The sequence below is a fragment of the Panulirus ornatus genome, chromosome 55 (assembly GCF_036320965.1).
Source record: "Panulirus ornatus isolate Po-2019 chromosome 55, ASM3632096v1, whole genome shotgun sequence".
Taxonomy (NCBI): domain Eukaryota; kingdom Metazoa; phylum Arthropoda; class Malacostraca; order Decapoda; family Palinuridae; genus Panulirus; species Panulirus ornatus.
This window is the reverse complement of record NC_092278.1, coordinates 34,013,397-34,038,886: the sequence shown is the minus strand read 5'-3', so window position 1 is coordinate 34,038,886 and position 25,490 is coordinate 34,013,397. Positions and strand designations below refer to the sequence as shown.

Below are 25,490 nucleotides of genomic sequence, written 5' to 3'. Positions count from 1 at the left end.
CTTTAGTCAATTGAGGAATAGCTGCAATTATAACTAAATAGGATTCCTTGAATTTCTAGTAGTATCATAAATATTGGCTCCTGATGCACATGTACTGCTCAGCTTTCTCACCAAGACCACATCACCACTGCATCCACCCACTGTAATTGTGTATCTAGTGTGACCTTTGAAACAGTAGTTAACTGCACATGCACAGCTTGGTATTTAGAGAAATTTCTCTACCTTTAATTTTAAAACCCCATTTATCAGACATAGAAGTATGTATATTTACAGTAGGCAGTAAGATATTAGCTGATATTTCATTGAATTTTAAACCCATGTTAGTGGAACTTGATTAAAAACAAGTGTGAGGTGGTGAAAGTGGTGATGTGGTTCACAGAGGGTGTTGGGCAGACAGTGCGTCGTGGCAGTGTGGGATCCCTCGACTCTGGCATGTCTGTCTCCTTCCAGTCCACTAGTGCCTCCAATGATACTTCTCCTGCAAGTGGTCCTCCAGGAGGTGCTCATCAACCCCTCGCCTCCAGTGCCTCCCATGGAGATCTACAGCGGCGTGCATTGACTTCCAATTCTTCCTTCCTTGGTCAGCTGTTTCGTCCACGCAGATCCTCACGCACTGAGCTAAATTCAGCTGGGGTGGAGGTGTGACAGTTACAAATGCAACCTCATTTTTCATCTTCCACACTGGGAATAGATGATATTGGGCAAAGTCAGGTTGTATCTAGCCATATTCTAGTCTTTCAAGTGTACACACAAGCATTCCAAATGGATCAGAGTGAAGATGAAGCTGCCCAAACCATCTGTTCTGTAACTTGCCCTGCGTACCTCATACCATGTATGTGTGCAAAGGCATTGGTACTTATGTAAGTAGTAGCAAAAGTAAGAAACCAAACAAATTATACAGTGCCATTTAGTCAAATGTAGTCACACATATATAACTCTGTGTAAAATATGATGTACATAAGTCATGTTGAAATAATCTGTGTAATATATGCCTAATCCACAGTTGAGTATAACCCAGAAGTGAGACCCTTATTGTCTCCAGGCATTTTAGCATAGCAATTGCTAGTCTAAAGATATCAGGATTTCAAGATATCCAGATAGTTATAATTTTATTCAGTGTAATGTGTGCACAACAGTTAATACGAATAGCAAGGTACAGTTTAGTTCAATTTAAACTGTATACTTCCCTGTGGAATTGACCTCTAGTCAGCACACAGATAATGTCATATATCTGAAGCTTTTAGGCAAATTGTTAAACTGGCTTAATTTTGTGCAGTGTACCAGATTACTGATATTACCATAATACAAACTCACTTATAACACTGTAAATATGGGATATATTGTTATAATTTTGTCAGCTTGATTATACAGGCTGTCTTTCTATGACAAATAAAGATTATGATGCAAAACTGTATGAATACCCATAATAAACATGAGAAAGTGATTTATACTGTCTTCAGAGTTGAAATTTATTATATACCTTCCTAGCTGAGAGGCTTCTCAAGATTTTGCTGCTTCAGTTTTAGTTTCTGCATCTTTATGTTGAAATATAAATAGTAACAAATCTTTCATGTGATTACTTTACATGTCTGTTGAGCAACAAGGCCACAATTATGTGCATTTTTTCTACCAAGTGGTGTTTTGTTGTGATGAAAGTCCTACACATGTCTTTGTAAAATATGTAAAATTTTTGAAACGGTGAATTCAGGAAGAGAAAGGAAATGTTTGTAAGAAAAACAAGAGAACAAATGGGGATATTTGTGAAAGAGGCCAATGAGGTGGAGGAAGTAGTGGTTTTCAGGAACTGAATCACACTGTTTAGGCTATACTACAAAGATTTGCTCTTGTTTGCGATAAGAAATGAAAACGTTTCTGTGTAACTATGGCAGAGGCTCTATACAATACAAAACTTCAGGACAATACAGGGAGTTATGAAAAGGATTTTACTACTGAGGCATGGGGGCAGATTAAAACGGTAGCCTTTCATTACTTCTAGGAAATTAATGTATGTATATAATTACAGAAAGCCTTGCTGCAGGAGTAACTAAATGGGGGTAAATGTACATAAATGAAAGAAAACAACTATATAGGGATACCCGTAATATTTATTTTATATGGAAAAAAAGGTACAAATAAATTGTAACCAACTGGGATAACATTCCTTCGATGTAGCCATTTCAAGGATTATTACTGTGATTACAATGAGGATAACTACACAGCTCAGCAATTAGATAAAATGTAGCTGTATTACTAAGGAAAAATGTTGGTTACAATTTATTTGTACCTTTTTTCCATATAAAATAAATATTACAGGTACCCCCATACAGTTGTTTTCTTTCATTTATGTACATTTACCCCCATTTAGTTACTCCTGCATCAAGGCTTTCCGTAATTATATACATACATTAATTTCCTAGAAATAATGAAACGCTACCGTTTTAATCTGCCCCCATGCCTCAGTAGTAAAATCCTTTTCATAATTCTGCTCACACACACATACATATAAATATAATTATTTACATATACATATATTTACATGTACAAATTCAAGACTTGTTTTCTGTCATCCATTCCCAACGCCACCCCAACCCTTAGCAAACAGCATACATAAATACATCAAAGAAAAGAAAAAATAACACATTCTCTGCCCCCTCCATCAGCAAGGTAGCATCAAGACACAGATGATGGCCACATCCATACATGAGCTGTCACGTGTTAATGCATCAAAACCACAGCTCCCTATTGACATCAAGGCCCCACAGACCTTTCCACTGACGTTTCACATGCCCTGGTTCAATTCATTGACAGCAATCGGGGCCTGAATATACAATACAGGAGGGTGAGAGGCATGCAAGGAATTGAATGAACTGGTATACCAGGGTCGATGTGCAGTCAATGTACTGAACCAGGGCATGTGAGACGTATGGAGTAACCCATGGAAAGGTCTACAGGGCCTGGATAAGGAGCTGTGGTTTCGGTGCATTACACATGACAGCTAGAGACTGAGAGTAAACGAATGTGGCTTTTTTGTCTGTTTTCCTGATGTTACCTCGCTGAAGCAGTGCACTTATGGCCATTAATTAAATAACCCCTACTTTGTTACAAGAGATACCAATGATCAACTGCCAATCATGAATAATATAGTATTATTACTATGTATTTCTTGATAATGGCTATTTGCCTAGAATGCACATGCAATAAATAGTGACAATGTGTGGAAGGCAAACCTAAGAACAATAGAATTTATCAAATATTACTTTTTTGTTTCTGGAGGTACTTTCATGAGATCCAAGTCTTGGAAACCGAAACATAACTCCCATTTCATTTTGCTGAAGTAGTGGTTTTCAGGAACTGAATCACAATGTTTAGGCAAGGACCTCATAATAAATAATAAAGCTATGCTACAAAGATATGCTCTTACTTGTTTGTGATACGAAATGAAAACATTTCTGTGTAACTGGCAGAGGCTTTATAACAGAACCTGAATATCTTTTGATAATATAATTATCAGTGGTTACTCTCTCTCAAAACTACCACTCGGAAGGGGTATCTGACTCCTTAATATCAAGCTGAATGTTTAGTTTTTGAAAAAACACAGAAAAAAGCTAATAATATTCACAATTTTCACTTTCCCATGGAGGAGTTGCTACAATGCTATTTTCTACCCCGTAAGAGGAACAATGCCAGCTCCTCTTGCTCATCTACAGGTAGAGACTCGAGAGTGTTGCTTTGGATCATCCTTGCACGCTTGGCTTCTTGTGCTCTGTCACGAGCTTGCCTTTTACCACTGAAAATGAGGAAAAGATTTATTATACAAATAATATAATCATATAATTTGATAAATACATGCATCTCTTTTCTTTAATTTCCTAACATCTCAAAGGTGGGGTAAGAAAAGGATACTATAGACATTCAGTGCCTGCATTAAAATTGGATATACATATATAAGGCACAAATCCCATTGTTTTGATTGCCATAAGGAAGAAGGACAGTGAGCAGTGCTCTTTTTTATTAATTTATTATGCTTTGTCGCTGTCTCCCGCGTTAGCGAGGTAGCACAAGGAAACAGACAAAAGAATGGCCCAACCCGCTCACATACACATGTATATACATACACGTCCACACACGCACATATACATACCTATACATCTCAACGTACACACATATATACATACACAAACATATGCATGTAAATAATTCATACTGTCTGCCCTTATTCATTCCTATCGCCACCCCGCCACACATGAAATAACAACCCCCCCCACCCCCGCATGTGTGCAAGGTAGCGCAAGGAAAAGACAACAAAGGCCACATTCGTTCACGCTCAGTCTCTAGTTGTCATTGCATAATGCACCGAAACCACAGCAGTGCTCTTACTTCATATATATTAACAATGGCAAGAGGTAAACACCAACTTTCAGCAAATAAGATTAAGTTTTTTACCACTTTTGTGTGGAATCTGATACCTAAGGCATATATTTTTATTTTTTTCATTTTGCTTTGTCACTGTCTCCCGCGTTTGTGAGACAGCGCAAGGAAACAGACGAAAGAAATGGCCCAGCCCATCCCCATACACATGTATATACATACACATCCACACACACAAATATACATACCTATACATCTCAATGTACACATATATATACACACACAGACACATACATATATATACCCATGCACACAATTCACACTGTCTGCCTTTATTCATTCCTATCGCCACCTCGCCACACACGGAATACCATCCCCCTCCCCCCTCATGTGTGCGAGGTAGTGCTAGGAAAAGACAACAAAGGCCCCATTCGTTCACACTCAGTCTCTAGCTGTCATGCAATAATGCCCGAAACCACAGCTCCCTTTCCACATCCAGGCCCCACACAACTTTCCATGGTTTACCCCAGACGTTTCACATGCCCTGATTCAATCCACTGACAGCACGTCAACCCCGGTATACCACATCGATCCAATTCACTCTATTCCTTGCCTGCCTTTCACCCTCCTGCATGTTCAGGCCCCGATCACTCAAAATCTTTTTCACTCCATCTTTCCACCTCCAATTTGGTCTCCCACTTCTCGTTCCCTCCATCTCCAACACATATCTCCTCTTGGTCAATCTTTCCTCACTCATTCTCTCCATGTGCCCAAACCATTTCAAAACACCCTCTTCTGCTCTCTCAACCACGCTCTTTTTATTTCCACACATCTCTCTTACCCTTACGTTACTTACTCGATCAAACCACCTCACACCACACATTGTCCTCAAACATCTCATTTCCAGCACATCCACCCTCCTGCGCACAACTCTATCCATAGCCCACACCTCGCAACCATATAACATTGTTGGAACCACTATTCCTTCAAACATACCCATTTTTGATTTCCAAGATAACGTTCTCGACTTCCACACATTCTTCAAGGCTCCCAGGATTTTCACCCCCTCCCCCACCCTATGATTCACTTCCGCTTCCATGGTTCCATCCGCTGCCAGATCCACTCCCAGATATCTAAAACACTTTACTTCCTCCAGTTTTTCTCTATTCAAACTTACCTCCCAATTGACTTGACCCTCAACCCTACTGTACCTAATAACCTTGCTCTTATTCACATTTACTCTTAACTTTCTTCTTTCACACACTTTACCAAACTCAGTCACCAGCGCTGTATCATCAGTGAACAACAACTGACTCACTTCCCAAGCTCTCTCATCCCCAACAGACTTCATACTTGCCCCTCTTTCCAAAACTCTTGCATTCACCTCCCTAACAACCCCATCCATAAACAAATTAAACAACCATGGAGACATCACACACCCCTGCCGCAAACCTACATTCACTGAGAACCCATCACTTTCTTCCTACACGTACACATGCCTTACATCCTCGATAAAAACTTTTCACTGCTTCTAACAACTTGCCACCCACACCATATATTCTTAATACCTTCCACAGAGCATCTCTATCAACTCCATCATATGCCTTCTCCAGATCCATAAATGCTACATACAAATCCATTTGCTTTTCTAAGTATTTCTCACATACATTCTTCAAAGCAAACACCTGATCCTCACATCCTCTACCACTTCTGAAACCACACTGCTCTTCCCCAATCTGATGCTCTGTACATGCCTTCACCCTCTCAATCAATACCCTCCCATATAATTTACCAGGAATACTCAACAAACTTATACCTCTGTAATTTGAGCACTCACTCTTATCCCCTTTGCCTTTGTACAATGGCACTATGCATGCATTCCGCCAATCCTCAGGCACCTCACCATGAGTCATGCATACATTAAATAACCTTACCAACCAGTCAATAATAAATAATACAGTCACCCCCTTTTTTAGTAGAATCCACTGCAATACCATCCAAACCTGCTGCCTTGCCGGCTTTCATCTTCCGCAAAGCTTTTACTACCTCTTCTCTGTTTACCAAATCATTTTCCCTAACCCTCTCACTTTGCACACCACCTCGACCAAAACACCCTATATCTGCCACTCTATCATCAAACACATTCAACAAACCTTCAAAATACTCACTCCATCTCCTCACATCATCATTATAATCTGTTAGATAGCTCCATACATATACATATGTTGTGGAGTATGTGAATGAGTGTAAGAAAGTAAACTAGATTGATATGGGTAAAACTGAATGTGGATGGAGAGAGATGGGTGATTATTGGGGCCTATGCACCTGGGTATGAGAAGAAAGATCATGAGAGGCATTTTGGGAGCAGCTGAGTGAGTGTGTTAGTAGTTCTGATGCACGAGACCGGGTTATAGTGATGGGTGTTTTGAATGCAAAGGTGAGTAATGTGGCACTTGAGGGAATAATTGGTGTACATGGGGTGTTCAGTGTTGTAAATGGTAATGGTGAAGAGCTTGTAGATTTATATGCTGAAAAAGGACTGGTGATTGGGAATACTTGGCTTAAAAAGAGAGATGTACATATATACATAAGTATACGTATGTAAGTAGGAGAGATGGCCAGAGAGTGTTATTGGATTATGTGTTAATTGATAGGCACATGAAAGAGAGACTTGGATGTTAATGTGCTGAGAGGTGCAACTGGAGGGATGTCTGATCATTATCTTCTGGAGGCGAAGGTGAAGATTTGTAGGTTTTCAGAAAAGAAGAGAGAATGTTGGAGTGAAGAGAGTAAGTGTGCTTGGGAAGGAGACTTGTGTGAGGAAGCACCAGGAGAGACTGAGTACAGAATGGAAAAAGGTGAGAACAAAGGACGTAAGGGGAGTGGGGGAGGAATGGGATGTATTTAGGGAAGCAGTGATGGCTTGTGCAAAAGATGCTTGTGGCATGAGAAGCGTGGGAGGTGGGCAGATTAGAAAGGGTAGTGAGTGGTGGGATGAAGAAGTAAGATTATTAGTGAAAGAGAAGAGAGAGGCATTTGGATGATTTTTGCAGGGAAATAATGCAAATGACTAGGAGATGTAAAAAAGGAGGAGGCAGGAGGTCAAATGAAAGGTGCAAGAGGCAAAAAAAGTAGGCAAATGAAAGTTGGGGTGAGAGAGTATCATTAAATTTTAGGGAGAATAAAAAGATGTTTTGGAAGGAGGTAAATAAGGTGCGTGAGACAAGGGAACAAATGGGAACTTCAGTGAAGGGGGCTAATGGGGAGGTGATAACAAGTACTGATGTGAGAAGGAGATGGAGTGAGTATTTTGAAGGTTTGTTGAATGTGTTTGATGACAGAGTTGCAGATATAGGGTATTTTGGTCGAGGTGGTGTGCAAAGTGAGAGGGTTAGGGAGAATAACTTGGTAAACAGAGAAGAGGTGGTGAAAGCTTTGCGGAAGATGAAAGCCAGCAAGGCAGTGAGTTTGAAATGGTACTGCAGTGGAATTTATTAAAATAGGGGTGACTGTATTGGTGACTGGTTGGTAAGGTTATTTAATGTATGTATGACTCATGGTGAGGTGCCTGAGGATTGGCGGAATGCTTGCATAGTGCCATTATACAAAGGCAAAGGGGATCAGAGTGAGTGCTCATATTACAGAGGTATAAGCTTGTTGAGTATTCCTGGTAAATTATATGGGAGGGTATTGATAGAGTGGGTGAAGGCATGTACAGAGCATCAGACTGGGGAAGAGCAGTGTGGTTTCAGAAGTGGTAGAGGATGTGTGGATCAGGTGTTTGCTTTGAAAAATGTGAGAAATACTTAAAAAAACAAATGGATTTGTATGTCGCATTTATGGATCTGGAGAAGGCATATGATAGAGTTGATAGAGATGCTCTGTGGAAGGTATTAAGATTATATGGTGTGGGAGGTAAGTTGTTAGAAGCAGTGAAAAGCTTTTATCGAGGATGTGGCCTTTGTATGTGTAGGAAGAGAGGAAAGTGATTGGTTCTAAGTGAATGTTGGTTTGCGGCAGGGATGCGTGATGTCTCCATGGTTGTTTAATTTGTTTATGGATGGGGTTGTTAGAGCTTGGGGTGAGCCAGTTGTTGTTCACTGATGATACAGCGCTGGTGGCTGATTCGGGTGAGAAACTGCAGAAGCTGGTGACTGAGTTTGGTAAAGTGTGAGAAACAAGAAAGCTGAGAGTAAATGTTGAATAAGAGCAAGGTTATTAGGTACAGTAGGGTTGAGGTAAAAGTCAACTGAGAGGTAAGTTTGAATGGAGAAAAACTGGAGGAAGTGAAGTGTTTTAGATATTTGGCAGCGGAAGTGAACCATAGGGTGGGGGAGGGGGCGAAAGTTCTGGGAGCATTGAAAAATGTGCGGAAGTCAAGAAAATTATCTTGGAAAGCAAAAATGGGTGTTTGAAGGAATAGTGGTTCCAAAAATGTTATATGGTTGCGAGGCGTGGGCTACAGATAGAGTTGTGCGAAGGAGGGTGGATGTCCTGGAAATGAGATGTTTGAGGACAATATTTGGTGTGAGGTGGTTTGATTGAGTAAGTAATGAAAGGGTGAGAGAGATGTGTGGTAATAAAAAGAGTGTGGTTGACAGAGCAGAAGAGGTGGTTTTGAAATGGTTTGGTCACATGGAGAGAATGAGTGAGGAAAGATTGACCAAGAGGATATATGTGTCAGAGGTGGAGGGAATGAGGAGATGTGGGAGACTAAATTGGAGGTGGAAAGATGGAGAGAAAAAGATTTTGAGTGATCGGGGCCTGAACATTCAGGAGGGTGAAAGGCATGCAAGGAATAGAGCGAATTGGAGCGATGTGGTATACCAGGGTCAACGTGCTGTCAATGGATTGAACCAGGGCATGTGAAGCATCTGGGGTAAACCATAGAAAGTTTTGTGGAGCCTGGATGTGGAAAGGGAGCTGTGGTTTCGGTGCATTATACATGACAGCTAGAGACTGAGTGTGAACAAATGTGGCCTTTGTTGTCTTTTCCTAGTGCTACCTTGCGCACATGTGGGGGAGGGGGTTTTCATTTTATGTGTGGCGGGGTGGCAACGGGAATGAATAAGGGCAGACAGTATGAATTATGTACATGTGTATATATGTATATGTCTGTGTATGTATGTATATGCATACATTGAGATGTATAGGTATGTATTTGTGTGTGTGTGGACATGTATGTAAATGCATGTGTATGTGGGTGGGTTGGGCCATTCTTTCGTCTGTTTCCTTGTGCTACCTCGCTATTGCGGAAGACAGCGACAAAGTATAATGAAAAAAATATAATAAATAAAAAAGATGTTTTGGAAGGAGGTAAATAAAGTGCGTAAGACAAGAGAACAAATGGGAACATCAGTGAAGGGGTATAATGGGGAGGTAATAATAAGTACTGGTGATGTGAGAAGGAGATGGAGTGAGTATTTTGAAGGTTTGCTGAGTGTGTTAGATGACAGAGTGGCAGATATAAGGTGTTTTGATCGTGGTGTGCGAAATGAGGGTCAGGGAGAATGGTTTGGTAAACAGGGAAGAGGTAGTGAAAGCTGTGCGGAAGATGAAAGCCAGCTAGGAGGCAGGTTTGGATGGTATTGCAGTGGAATTTATTAAAAAAGGAGGTGACTGTGTTGTTGATTGGTTGGTGAGGATATTCAATATATGTATGGCTCATGGTGAAGTACCTGAGGATTGGCAGAATGTATGCATAGTGCCAATGTATAAAGGCAAAGGGGATAAAGGTGAGTGTCCAAATTACTGAGGTATAAGTTTGTTGAGTATTCCTGGGAAATTATATGGGAGGACATTGATTGAGTGGGTGAAGGCATGTACAGAGCATCAGATTGGGGAAGAGCAGTGTGGTTTCAGAAGTGGTAGAGGATGTGTGGATCAGATGTTTGCTTTGAAGAATGTATGTGAGAAATACTAAGAAAAACAAATGGTTATGTATGTAGCATTTATGGATCTCGAGAAGGCATATGATATGAGTTGATAAAGATGCTCTGTGGAGGATATTAAGAGTATATGGTGTGGGAGGCAAGTTATTAGAGGCAGTGAAAAGTTTTTATCGAGGATGTAAGGCATGTGTACGAGCAGGAATAGAGGAAAGTGAATGGTTCCCAGTGAATGTCTGTTTGCGGCAGGAGTGCGTGGTTTCCATGGCTGTTTAATTTGTTTATGGATGGCGTTGTTAGGGAGGTGAATGCAAGAGTTTTGGAGAGAGGGGCAAGTATGCAGTCTGTTGTGGATGAGAGTGCTTGGGAAGTGAGTCGGCTGTTGTTTGCTAATGATACAGCACTGGTGCCTGATTCGGGTGAGAAGCTGGTGACTGAGTTTGGTAAAGTGTGTGAAAGAAGAAAGCTGAGAGTAAATGTAAATAAGAGCAAGGTTATTAGGTATACAGTTGGGTTGAAGGATAAATCAAATGGGAGGTAGGTTTGAATGGAGAAAAACTGGAGGAAGTGAAGTGTTTTAGATATCTGGGAGTGGATTTGGCAGTAGATGAACCATGGAAGCGGGAGTGAGTCACAGGGTGGGGAGGGGGCAAAGGTTCTGGGAGCACTGAAGAATGTGTGGAAGGTGAACCCTTTATCTCGGAAAGCAAAAATGGGTATTTTTGAAGGAAAAGTGGTTCCAACAATGTTATATGGTTGCGAGGCGTGGGCTACAGATAGGATTTGTGCAGAGGAGGGTGGATGTGTTGGAAATGAGATGTTTGAGGACAATATGTGGTGTGAGGTGGTTTGATTGAGTAAGTAATGAAAGGGTAAGAGAGATGTCTGGTAATAGAGTGTGGTTGAGAGAGCAGAAGAGGGTGTATTGAAATGGTTTGGTCACATGGAGAGAATGAGTGAGGAAAGATTGACAAAGAGGATATATGTGTCAGAGGTGGAGGGAATGAGTGGAAGTGGGAGACCAAATTGGAGGTGGAAGGATGGAGTGAAAAAGATTTTGAGCAATCGGGGCCTGAATATGCAGGAGGGTGAAAGGTGTGCAAGGAATAGAGTGAATTGGAACGATGTGGCATACCGGGGTCAACGTGCTGTCAATGGGCTGAACCAGGGCATGTGATGCATCTAAGGTAACCTATGGAAAGTTTTGAATTTACATTTCATCAATGACTTTCTTGCCTCTTAAGTCCATGTCCCTTATTTACTTTTGTCTCTGTGGCAGCTTATACCAAAAAAAAAATTCAGGCATCTTTTGAAGTAATTCAACTGCATTTTCCAATTTATCAACATTATTCAGATGTTTCAATTTTCATTCTTGAACTTCTATCAACTGTTACTCTCCTTACTACCTAATTACACCTCTACTGTAATACCATGGTCTACACTCCATCTAACGTTTCCATAAATCTTTTACCACACTCTTCCTTCCCAAAAACAAATACCATACTTTTTCTCAATTCCTCTATCTTATCTTTACTACTTACACTTATGTCTTACATATATGTCTTGGAAGTACATACAATAATACTCAGACCCAATTCACTACAGTGACTGACACACATATATCAATACTTTTGTCTATCCCACAAGATGGTAACTAGCACCCTACTGTCTGTGTACTTACTAATTTGTTAGTCTGCATTCTGAGTTGAATTCACAGTAGAAAGATCTGTTATTGAACTCAACATGTCACCAGTGGTCAATTTCATAAGACAGTGCTACACTGATTTAAATATATTATAACTAGTGAATAATGTCAACATTCCTACGATACATTAAATATCTCAACCTTACAACACTGAGTTAAACTGCAAAAACATGGGTACATGATTCTGAAATGTTAAACTTTCAGTACCAACTTACCTCTTTCTTAGACGAAAAAACAATGAAAATTCTTACCTCACTTTTGGTTTCTCCTCTTCGGCATCACTCTCTTCATTGCTACTTTCCTCATCTTTACTACCGTAATACCTGTCTGGATCAGGCAATTCATCAATGATATTCTGAGAGAAATCATCACTCTCATCATCATCAGCATCAATATCTTCAGTGTCACTCTCCTTCATGCTAATTTCCTTATCACCATGGCTACTTCCCTCTATCTTTTCCTCATCTTTATTACCGTAATACCTGTCTGGATCAGGCAATTCATCAATGATATTCTGAGAGAAATCATCACTCTCATCATCATCATCATCATCATCATCATCATCATCATCATCTTCCTCTTCTGTGTTCCTTTCTTCATTTTTATTCTTTGCATTCTCTGCTTTCTTTTTAAGCCTAAAGAAAATAGCAAAAATGTTTTTAAGATCATCAGGATATAACTACCAAACTGCATACCATTATTTGCTTGAAAACTATTAAAAACAGAAAAATAATTTCAAATTCTAGTAGTGATGAATATCACATAATATCAAGCATTCTCAGACATTCTGTACCAAGGAGAAGTATACAAAAGAGTTAAAGGTAGTATGGGTACATATAGGGGATGCATGGAGAAGCAAAGACTGATAACAAAAGTGAGGTGTCTAAGGACAAGGAGCACACTTACCGATTCCTTTCTTTCATCCTCTCAGCATGGACCTTTTTATCAATAAGATCTTCCTCTTCCATAATTTTCATCATTTTGTCAATGTTAATGCCACCGGTCTCTTGGTCATCCTCTCTGGCAATTTTCGACATCTAGAAAATATGGGATACTTCTGAACAAACTTATACCTCTGTAATTTGAACACTCACCCCCTTTTTTTTAATAAACTCCACTGCAATAGCATCCAAACCCACAGCCTTGTCAGCTTTCACATTCTGCAAAGCTTTCACTACCTCTTCTCTGTTTACCAAACCATTCTTCCTGTCCCTCTCACTTCACACACCAACCTGACCAAAACACACTATTAGGCATAATAATAATAATACAAAACTGTATGTAGCACTGATGGATCTGAATAAGGCATATGATAGGATTGATAGAGTTGTTTTGTGGAGGGTTTTAAGAGTATATGGGGTGAAGGTAAAATGCTAGAAGCAGTGAAACCTTTTTATCAAGAATGTAAAGTGTGAACAAGTAGTAAGACAGGAGAGTGATTGGTTCCCAATGATGGTTGGTCTATGGCATGGGTTTGTGATGTCCCCACGGTTGTTTAATTTGTTTATGGATGGGGTGGTTAGGGAAGTAAATGCAAGAGTTTTGGAGAGAGGGGTGCGTATGCAGTTTGTTGGGGATGAGAGGGCCCAGGAATTAAGTCAGTTGTTGTTCAATGATGGTACAGCTCTGGTGGTTGATTTGAGTGAGAAACTGCAGATGTTGGTGACTGAGGTTGGAAGTGTGTGAAAGGAGAAAGTTAAGAGTAAATGTGAATGGAACCATGGAAGCGAAAGTGAGTCACAGGGTGGGCGAGGAGGTAAAGGTTCTGGGAGTGACAAAGAATGTGTGGAAGGAGAGAACGTTATATCGAAGAGCAGATATGGGTATGTTTGAAGGAAGAGTAGTGCCAACAATATTATATGGTTGCAAGGCATGGGCTGTAGACAGGGTTGTATGGAGGAGGATGGATGTGTTGGAAATGAAGTGTTTGAATGGAGAGGTAAGTATGAATGGAGAAAAACTGGAGGCAGTGAAGTGTTTTAGATATCTGGGAGTGGATTTAGCAGCGGATGGAACCATGGGAGTGCAAGTGAGTCACAGGGTTGGGGAAGAAGCAAAGGTACTGAGAGCGTTGAAAAATGTGTGGAAGGCGAGAATGTTATCTCAGAGAGCAAAATTGGGTATGTTTGAAGGAATAGTGGTTCCAACAATATTATATGGTTGCGAGGCGTGGGCTATAGATAGGGTTGTGTGGAGGAGGATGGATACATTGGAAATGAAATATCTGAGGACAATATGTGTTAAGAGGTGGTTTGATCAAGTAACAAAAGGGTAAGAGAGATGTGTAGTAATAAAAAGTGTGTGATTGAGAGAGCAGAAGAGGGTGTGTTGAAATGGTTTGGACACATGGAGAGAATGAGTAAGGAAAGATTGACAAAGAAGATATATGCATCAGAGGTGGAGGGAGGGAGAAGCAGGAGACCAAATTAGGGGTGGAAGGGTGGAGTGAAAAAGATTTTGAGTGATCGGGGCCCGAACGTACAGGAGGGTGAAAAGCGTGCCAGGAATAAAGTGAATTGGAACGATGTGGTATACCGGGATCGACATGCTGTCAATGGATTGAACCAGGGAATGTGATGCATCTGGGGTAAACCATGGAAAGGTCTGTGGGGCTTGGATGTGGAAAGGGAGCTGTGGTTTCGGTGCATTATGCATGATAGCTAGAGACTGAGTGTGAATGAATGTGGCCTTTTTGGTCTTTTCCTGGTGCTACCCCGAGGGTAGGGGGGTGGGGAGATGCTATTTCACGTGTGGCAAGGAGGCGACAGGAATGGATGAAGGCAACAAGTATGAATATGTACATGTGTATATATGTATATGTCTATGTATGTAGATGTTGAAATATTATTATTATTATTTTGCTTTATCGGTGTCTCCCGCGTTAGCGAAGTAGCGCAAGGAAACAGACGAAAGAATGGCCCAACCCACCCAAATACACATGTATATACATACACGTCCACACACGCAAATATACATACCTATACATCTCAGCATATACATATATATATATACACACACAGTCATATACATATATACACATGTACATAATTCATACTGTCTGCCTTTATTCATTTTCATCACCACCTCGCCACATGAAATAACAACCCCCTCCCCCCCTCATGTGTGTGAGGTAGCGCTAGGAAAGGACGACAAAGGCCACATTCGTTCACACTCAGTCTCTACCTGTCATGTAATAATGCACCGAAACCACAGCTCCCTTTCCACATCCATGCCCCACACAACTTTCCATGGTTTACCCCAGACGCTTCACAATCCATTGACAGCACATCGACTCCGGTATACCACATCATTCCAATTCACTCTATTCCTTGCATGCCTTTCACCCTCCTGCATGTTCAGGCCCCGATCATTCAAAATCTTTTTCACTCCATCTTTCCACCTCCAATTTGGTCTCCCACTTCTCCTCGTTCCCTCCACCTCTGACACATATATCCTCTTGGTCAATCTTTCCTTACTCATTCTCTCCATGTGACCAAACCATTTCAAAACACCCTCCTCTGCTCTCTCAACCACACTCTTTTTATTACCACACATCTCTCTTACCCTATCATTACTTACTTGATCAAACCACCTCACACCACATATTGTCCTCAAACATCTCATTTCCAGCACATTCACCCTCCTCCACACAACTCTATCCATAGCCCACGCCTCGCAACCATATAACATTGTTGGAACCACTATTCCTTCAAACATACCCATTTTTGCTTTCCGAGATAATGTTCTCGACTTCCACACATTCTTCAATGCCCCCAGAATTTTCGCCCCCTCTCCTACTCTACAATTCACTTCCACTTCCATGGTTCCATCTGCTGCCAAATCCACTCCCAGATATCTAAAACACTTCGCTTCCTCCAGTTTTTCACCATTTAAACTTACCTCCCAATTAACTTGACCCTCAACACTACTGTACCTAATAACCTTACTCTTATTCACATTTACTCTCAGCTTTCTCCTTTGACATGCTTTACCAAACTCAGACCCCAGCTTCTGCAGTTTCTCACGTGAATCAGCCACCAGCGCTGAATCATCAGTGAACAACAACTGACTCACTTCCTAAGCTTTCTCATCCACAACAGACTGCATACTTGCCCCTCTTTCCAAAACTACTGCATTCACCTCCCTAACAACCCCATCCATAAACAAATTAAACAACCATGGAGACATCACACATCCCTGCCACAAACCTACATTCACTGAGAACCAATCACTTTCCTCTCTTCCTACACGTACACATGCCTTATATCCTTAATAAAAACTTTTCACTGCTTCTAATAACTTGCCTCCCACACCATATATTCTTAATACCTTCCACAGAGCATCTCTATCAACTCTTATCATTTGCCTTCCACATACATTCTTCAAAGCAAACACCTGATCCACGCATCCTCTACCACTTCTGAAACCACACTGCTCTTCACCAATCTGATGCTCTGTACATGCCTTCACCCTCTCAATCAATACCCTCCCATGCAATTTCCCAGGAATACTCAACAAACTTATACCTCTGTAATTTGAGCACTCTTTTTTATCCCCTTTGCCTCTGTACAATGGCACTATGCAAGCATTCCTCCAATCCGCAGGCACCTCACCATGAGTCATACATACATTAAATAACCTTACCAACCAGCCAACAATACAATCACCCCTTTTTTAATAAATTCCACTGCAATACCATCCAAACCTGCTGCATTGCCGGCTTTCATCTTCCACAAAGCTTTTACTACCTCTTCTCTGTTTACCAAATCATTTTCCCTAACCCTCTCACTTTGCACACCACCTCGACCAAAACACCCTATATCTGCCACTCTATCATCAAACACATTCAACAAACCTTCAAAATACTCACTCCATCTCCTTCTCACATCACCACTACTTGTTTTCACCTCCCCAATAGCCCCCTTCACTGAAGTTCCCATTTGTTCCCTCGTCTTACGCACTTTATTTACCTCCTTCCAAAACATCTTTTTATTATTTATTTATTTTGCTTTATCGCTGTCTCCCGCGTTAGCGAGGTAGCGCAGGGAAACAGACGAAAGAATGGCCCAACCCACCCACATACACATGTATATACATACATGTCCACACACACACAATATACATACCTATACATCTCAATGTACACATGTATATACACACACAGACATATACATATATACACATGTACATAATTCATACTGTCTGCCTTTATTTGTTCCCATCGCCACCTCGCCACACATGGAATAACAACCCCCTCCCCCCTCATGTGTGCGAGGTAGCGCTAGGTAAAACACCAAAGGCCCCATTCGTTCACACTCAGTCTCTAGCTGTCATGTAATAATGCACCGAAACCACAGCTCCCTTTCCACATCAAGGCCCCACACACTTTGCATGGTTTACCCCAGACGCTTCACATGCCCTGGTTCAATCCATTGACAGCACGTCGACCCCGGTATACCACATCGTTCCAATTCACTCTATTCCTTGCACGCCTTTCACCCTCCTGCATGTTCAGGCCCCGATCACTCAAAATCTTTTTCACTCCATCTTTCCACCTCCAATTTGGTCTCCCACTTCTCCTCGTTCCCTCCACCTCTGACACATATATCCTCTTGGTCAATCTTTCCTCACTCATTCTCTCCATGTGACCAAACCATTTCAAAACACACTCTTCTGCTCTCTCAACCACACTCTTTTTATTTCCACACATCTCTCTCACCCTTACATTACTTACTCGATCAAACCACCTCACACCACATATCTTTTTATTCTCCTTAAAATCTAATGATACTCTCTCACCCCATCTCTCATTTGCCCTCTTTTTCATCTCTCTTTCGAGCGCCTATCAATTAAGACGTAATCCAATAATGCTCTCTGGCCATCTCTCCTACTTACATACGTATACTTATGTATATCTCTCTTTTTAAACCAGGTATTCCCAATCATCAGTCCTTTTTCAGCACATAAATCTACAAGCTCTTCGCCATTTCCATGTACAACACTGAACACCCCATGTACACCAATTATTCCCTCAACTGCCACATTACTCACCTTTGCATTCAAGTCACCCATCATTATAACCTGGTCTCGTGCATCAGAACTACTAACACACTCACTCAGCTGCTCCCAAAACACTTGTCTCTCATGATCTTTCTTCTCATGCCTAAGTGCATATGCACCAATAATCACCCATCTCTCTCCATCAATTTTCAGTTTTACCCATATCAATCTAGAGTTTACTTTCTTATACTCTATCACATACTCCCACCACTCCTGTTTCAGGAGTAGTGCTACTCCTTCTCTTGCTCTTGTCCTCTCACTAACCCCTGACTTTACTCCCAAGACATTACCAAACCACTCTTCCCCTTTACCCTTGAGCTTCGTTTCACTCAGAGCCAAAACATCCAGGTTCCTTTCCTCAAACATATTACCTATCTCTCCTTTTTTCTCATCTTGGTTACATCCACACACATTTAGACACCCCAATCTGAGCCTTCGAAGAGGATGAGCACTCCCCGTGTGACCCCTTCTTCTGTTTCCCCTTTTAGAAAGTTAAAATACAAGGAGGGGAGGGTTTCCAGCCCCCCGCTTCCGTCCCCTTTAGTCGCCTTCTACGACACGTGAGGAATGCATGGGAAGTGGGAAGTATGTATATATGCGTGTATGGGTATTTATGTGTATACATGTGTACATGGGTGGGTTGGACCATTCCTCGTCTGTTTCCTTGCTCTACCTCGCTGACATGAGACAGTGATTAAGTATAATTAAATATGAAAAAATATACCTAACCACCGTCTCCTGCATCAGTGAGGTAGCGCAAGGAAACAGACGAAGAATGGCCCAACCCACCCACATACATACACATAAATGCCCATACATATACACATAAATGCCAATACACATACATATACATTTCAGTGTATACATACATATACATACATACACAGACTTATATATAAATGCCCATACACATACATATACATTTCAATGTATACATACATATACATACAAAGATATACATATATACACATGTACATATTCATACTTGCTGCCTTCATCCATTCCCATCACCACCCCGCCACACGTGAAATAGCATCCCCCCCAGCGAGGTAGCGCCAGGAAAAGATGAAAAAGGCCACATTCATTCACACTGAGTCTCCAGCTGTCATGTATAATGCACCAAAACCACAGTTCCCTTTCCACATCCAGGCCCCACAGAACTTTCCATGGTTTACCCCATACGTTTCACATGCCCTGGTTTGAACCACTGACAGCACATCAACCCTGGTATACTGCATCGTTCCAATTCACTCTATTCCTTCCATGCCTTTCACCCTCCTGTATGTTCAGGCCCCGATTGCTCAAAACCTTTTTCACTCCATCCTTCCACCACCATTTTGGCCTCCTGCTTCTCCTTGTTCCCTCCACCTCTGACACATATATATCCTCTTTGTCAATTTCAACATACCCTCTTCTGCTCTCTCAACCACACTCTTTTTATTACCACACACCTCTCTTACCCTTTCATTAATTACTCGATCAAACCACCTCACACCACATATTGTCCTTAAACATTTCTTTCCAACACATCCATCCTCCTCCGCACAACCCTATCTATAGCCCATGCCTCGCAACCATATAACATTGTTGGAACCACTATTCCTTCAAACATACCCATTTTTGCTCTCTGAGATAATGTTCTCCCCTTCCACACATTCTTAAACGCTCCCAGAACCTTTGCCCCCCTAACCCACCCTGTGACTCATTTCCACTTCCATCGTTCCATCTGCTGCTAAGTCCACTCCCAGATATCTAAAACACTTCACTTCCTCCAGTTTTTCTCCATTCAAACTTTTTTTTTTCTTTTTTTTTGCTTTGTCGCTGTCTCCCGCGTTTGCGAGGTAGCGCAAGGAAACAGACGAAAGAAATGGCCCAACACACCCCCATACACATGTATATACATACGTCCACACACGCAAATATACACACCACAGCTTTCCATGGTTTACCCCAGACGCTTCACATGCCCTGATTCAATCCACTGACAGCACGTCAACCCCGGTATACCACATCGATCCAATTCACTCTATTCCTTGCCCTCCTTTCACCCTCCTGCATGTTCAGGCCCCGATCACACAAAATCTTTTTCACTCCATCTTTCCACCTCCAATTTGGTCTCCCACTTCTCCTCGTTCCCTCCACCTCCGACACATATATCCTCTTGGTCAATCTTTCCTCACTCATTCTCTCCATGTGCCCAAACCATTTCAAAACACCCTCTTCTGCTCTCTCAACCACGCTCTTTTTATTTCCACACATCTCTCTTACCCTTACGTTACTTACTCGATCAAACCACCTCACACCACACATTGTCCTCAAACATCTCATTTCCAGCACATCCATCCTCCTGCGCACAACTCTATCCATAGCCCACGCCTCGCAACCATACAACATTGTTGGAACCACTATTCCTTCAAACATACCCATTTTTGCTTTCCGAGATAATGTTCTCGACTTCCACACATTCTTCAAGGCTCCCAGAATTTTCGCCCCCTCCCCCACCCTATGATTCACTTCCGCTTCCATGGTTCCATCCGCTGCCAGATCCACTCCCAGATATCTAAAACACTTCACTTCATCCAGTTTTTCTCCATTCAAACTTACCTCCCAACTGACTTGACCCTCAACCCTACTGTACCTAATAACCTTGCTCTTATTCACATTTACTCTTAACTTTCTTCTTTCACACACTTTACCAAACTCAGTCACCAGCTTCTGCAGTTTCTCACATGAATCAGCCACCAGCGCTGTATCATCAGCGAACAACAATTGACTCACTTCCCAAGCTCTCTCATCCCCAACAGACTTCATACTTGCCCCTCTTTCCAAAACTCTTGCATTCACCTCCCTAACAATGCCATCCATAAACAAATTAAACAACCATGGAGACATCATAAACCCCTGCCGCAAACCTACATTCACTGAGAACCAATCACTTTCCTCTCTTCCTACACGTACACATGCCTTACATCCTCGATAAAAACTTTTCACTGCTTCTAACAACTTACCTCCCACACCATATATTCTTAATACCTTCCACAGAGCATCTCTATCAACTCTATCATATGCCTTCTCCAGATCCATAAATGCTACATACAAATCCATTTGCTTTTCTAAGTATTTCTCACATACATTCTTCAAAGCAAACACCTGATCCACACATCCTCTACCACTTCTGAAACCACACTGCTCTTCCCCAATCTGATGCTCTGTACATGCCTTCACCCTCTCAATCAATACCCTCCCATATAATTTACCAGGAATACTCAACAAACTTATACCTCTGTAATTTGAGCACTCACTCTTATCCCCTTTGCCTTTGTACAATGGCACTATGCACGCATTCCACCAATCCTCAGGCACCTCACCATGAGTCATACATACATTAAATAACCCTACCAACCAGTCAATAATACAGTCACCCCCTTTTTTAATAAATTCCACTGCAATACCATCCAAACCTGCTGCCTTGCCGGCTTTCATCTTCTGCAAAGCTTTTACTACCTCTTCTCTGTTTACCAAATCATTTTCCCTATCCCTCTCACTTTGCACACCACCTCGACCAAAACACCCTATATCTGCCACTCTATCATCAAACACATTCAACAAACCTTCAAAATACTCACTCCATCTCCTTCTCACATCACCACTACTTGTCATCACCTCCCCATTTGTGCCCTTCACTGAAGTTCCCATTTGCTCCCTTGTCTTATGCACTTTATTTACCTCCTTCCAAAACATCTTTTTATTCTCCCTAAAATTTAATGATACTCTCTCACCCCAACTCTCGTTTGCCCTCTTTTTCACCTCTTGCACCTTTCTCTTGACCTCCTGTCTCTTTCTTTTATACATCTCCCACTCAATTGCATTTTTTCCCTGCAAAAATCGTCCAAATGCCTCTCTCTTCTCTTTCACTAATAATCTTACTTCTTCATCCCACCATTCACTACCCTTTCTAATCAACCCACCTCCCACTCTTCTCATGCCACAAGCATCTTTTGCGCAATCCATCACTGATTCCCTAAATACATCCCATTCCTCCCCCACTCCCCTTACTTCCATTGTTCTCACCTTTTTCCATTCTGTACTCAGTCTCTCTTGGTACTTCCTCACACAAGTCTCCTTCCCAAGCTCCTTCCCAAACTTATCTACATATAATTTCAACTTTTTCTAAATATTTCTTATACACATTCTTCAAAGCAAACACCTGATCCACACATTCTCTCCCACTTCTGAAACCACATTGTTCCTCCCCATTTGATGCTCTATACATGCCCTCACCTTCTCAATCAATAATCTCCCATACAATTTTCCAGTAATACTCAACAAACTCATGCATCCGTAGATTGAACACTCAACTTTACCCCCTTTTGCTTTTGTACAATGGCTCAAATGTGTTTTTAGTGTTTTGAAGATTCCTTATACTCCATAACCTAGGGTAAAAACTTTTTCATTGCAGTCAGATGAGAGTTATTCATGGATCATACCATTTGAGGTGAAAAAGTAATAAGTTCTCATCCTGGTGAAGAAGTTCATGTTACACTTTAACACAATGGCCATGAGTTGAAAATTTGCATGAATGTAGTGGAAGGGTGATCCACAGAATGATGGACAGAATCTCTATATGTAGGAAAAATTAAGAAATTTTGAATATCAAAGAAAGTTTAATTACCTGTTCCTTTGCTGGGTCTAATATCACTTCACCTTCCTCATCAAACATCACTCTTTGGTTGAACTGCAACTTCTTTTTCAGCAATTTCTTAACAAGTGCTAATTTTGTCAATGGCTTCTTGGGATTAGTTTTTACTACTTCTCTATTATCACTATCGTCAGTAGTATTTAAACCCTCTAACTCATCTCGAGCATTTACATGATTCTGTTTTTTGTTCCTGCTGAGGAAATCATCATCATCATCATCGCTGTCATCTGTTAACAGACGGTATCATTGAGTAAAAAACTTGTTAACAATTGCTAATACATAAACAATGAAAACACTGAAGAGAACTGCAATACATCTGAGTAATAATTAGGTTTAATACTAAACATAAAAGATGTGGCTATCCCTAAGTATGGGAATAAGAATACTATCGATGCATCACTTGCATGTTCTTTCAAATAAAATCAGGAATTAAAAAGACTGTGTAGATACTGATTATATGGTATACTGTTTGAAATGACTATTAAATCTTGGTTTCTTATTTCATGTAGAGTGCTTCTACTGACAATCAGGAAGGAGTTCCATGTAAATCTTCCTGAGAACAAGACAGGAAATCCTTCTATGAAATAAAGCATGTCTTTGATCATTGCAAAGAAGAATGGTACTACAGTGTTAAAAAGAGTCCTTGCACAGGAGATAGGGCCTAGTATGAAGACTGAATCATAAGCTATATGAAAATGAACAAGGTTTCTTTATTAAGAAATGTTTACTTCAAAACTGAACGAGAAAGTAAAAATTTCTGAAAACAAAAGATGAGTAAATCTTTTTACCAATGACAGATGGTAATACATAAGCACCTGGAAAAAGTAAAAGGGAATAGTACAAAAGTGTAACAAATGTGTTCCTGAGAGTAGACAGCCTCTGACACACAGACTGAATTAAAAGCTAAATTCTGGAGTAAACAACTTATTCTATTCACTCCTGAGTATGTAATTTATCATGAATGGTAATCATTACCAAAGTCCACAGAACACAGCACAACTTAAATCTTTTCACTGCTTCTAGCAGCTTACCTCCCACAACATATACTTTTAAGACACTCCACACAGCATCTCTATCATTCCTATCATTTCCCTTCTCCAGATCCATAAACATGCTGTTTCTCTAAGTATTTCTCACACATTCTTCTAAGCAAACACCTGATCCACACAACCTCTGCTCCTCCCCAATCTGGTGCTCTGTGCATGCCTTCAACCTCTCAATCAAAACCCATACAATTTCCCAGGAATACTCAACAAACTTATGCCTCTGTAGTTTGAACACTCACCTTTATCCCATTTGCCTTTGTACAATGGCACTATGCATGCATTCTGCCAATCCTCAGGCACTTCACCATGATCCATACACACAATGAATATCCTTACCAACCAGTCAACAACACAGTTATCCCCTTTCTTAATAAATTCTACTGCAATACATCTAAACCCACCGCCTTGCTAGATTTCATCTTCCGCAAAGCTTTCAGTACCTCTTTTCTCTTACCCAAACTAGTTTTTTCCCACACATTTTCACCATTTCCCACATTAGCGAGGTAGCATCGAGAACAGAGAACTGAGCCCCATAGGGAAAATCCTCACTTGGCCCCCTTCTCTGTTCCTTCTTTTGGAAAAGAAAAAACTGGAGGGGAAGATTTCCAGCCCCCTGCTCCCATCCCCTTTTAGTCACCTTCTATGACATCCAGAAAATACATGGGAAGTATTCTTCCTTCCCTATCTATCTATCTACATATAGACTTGTGTGAGGAAGTACCAGGAGAGACTGAGTACAGAATGGAAAAAGGTGAGAACAATGGAAGTAAGGGGAGTGGGGGAGGAATGGGATGTATTTAGGGAATCAGTGATGGATTGCGCAAAAGATGCTTGTGGCATGAGAAGAGTGGGAGGTGGGTTGATTTGAAAGGGTAGTGAATGGTGGGATGAAGAAGTAAGAGTATTAGTGAAAGAGAAGAGAGAGGCATTTGGACGATTTTTGCAGGGAAAAAATGCAATTGAGTGGGAGACGTATAAAAGAAAGAGACAGGAGGTCAAGAGAAAGGTGCAAGAGGTGAAAAAAAGGGCAAATGAGAGTTGGGGTGAGAGAGTATCATTAAATTTTAGGGAGAATAAAAAGATGTTCTGGAAGGAGGTAAATAAAGTGCGTAAGACAAGGGAGCAAATGGGAACTTCAGTGAAGGGCGCAAATGGGGAGGTGATAACAAGTAGTGGTGATGTGAGAAGGAGATGGAGTGAGTATTTTGAAGGTTTGTTGAATGTGTTTGATGATAGAGTGGCAGATATAGGGTGTTTTGGTCGAGGTGGTGTGCAAAGTGCGAGGGTTAGGGAAAATGAGTTGGTAAACAGAGAAGAGGTAGTAAAAGCTTTGCGGAAGATGAAAGCCGGCAAGGCAGCAGGTTTGGATGGTATTGCAGTGGAATATATTAAAAAAGGGGGTGACTGTATTGTTGACTGGTTGGTAAGGTTATTTAATGTGTGTATGACTCATGGTGAGGTGCCTGAGGATTGGCGGAATGCGTGCATAGTGCCATTGTACAAAGGCAAAGGGGATAAGAGTGAGTGCTCAAATTACAGAGGTATAAGTTTGTTGGGTATTCCTGGCAAATTATATGGGAGGGTATTGATTGAGAGGGTGAAGGCATGTACAGAGCATCAGATTGGGGAAGAGCAGTGTGGTTTCAGAAGTGGTAGAGGATGTGTGGATCAGGTGTTTGCTTTGAAGAATGTATGTGAGAAATACTTAGAAAAGCAAATGGATT

General features: G+C 41.1%; 2 protein-coding genes across 22 annotated transcripts in view; one reads left to right on the top strand and one right to left on the bottom strand.

Moving 5' to 3' along the window:
* Window positions 1-1,455, top strand: part of siz (Brefeldin-resistant Arf-GEF family protein schizo) — a 578,443-nt gene extending 576,988 nt beyond the window's left edge. For 14 of the 21 annotated variants that reach the window (XM_071693400.1, XM_071693385.1, XM_071693390.1 and 11 more), the window contains one exon: window positions 380-1,455. In XM_071693400.1, coding sequence (XP_071549501.1) covers window positions 380-645 — 266 coding nt within the window. In that variant the 3' untranslated portion in view covers window positions 646-1,455. The remainder of the gene's footprint in view (window positions 1-379) is intronic. The other 7 variants (XM_071693397.1, XM_071693398.1, XM_071693395.1 and 4 more) reach the window with 1 other exon arrangement.
* LOC139765669 (probable ATP-dependent RNA helicase DDX10) overlaps window positions 1,097-25,490 on the bottom strand; it is a 120,710-nt gene continuing 96,316 nt past the window's right edge. Inside the window, 4 exon segments of the mRNA XM_071693401.1 lie at window positions 1,097-3,787; window positions 12,213-12,596; window positions 12,868-12,998; window positions 22,694-22,947. Of these exon segments, the coding sequence (XP_071549502.1) occupies window positions 3,655-3,787; window positions 12,213-12,596; window positions 12,868-12,998; window positions 22,694-22,947 (902 nt within the window). The 3' untranslated portion in view covers window positions 1,097-3,654.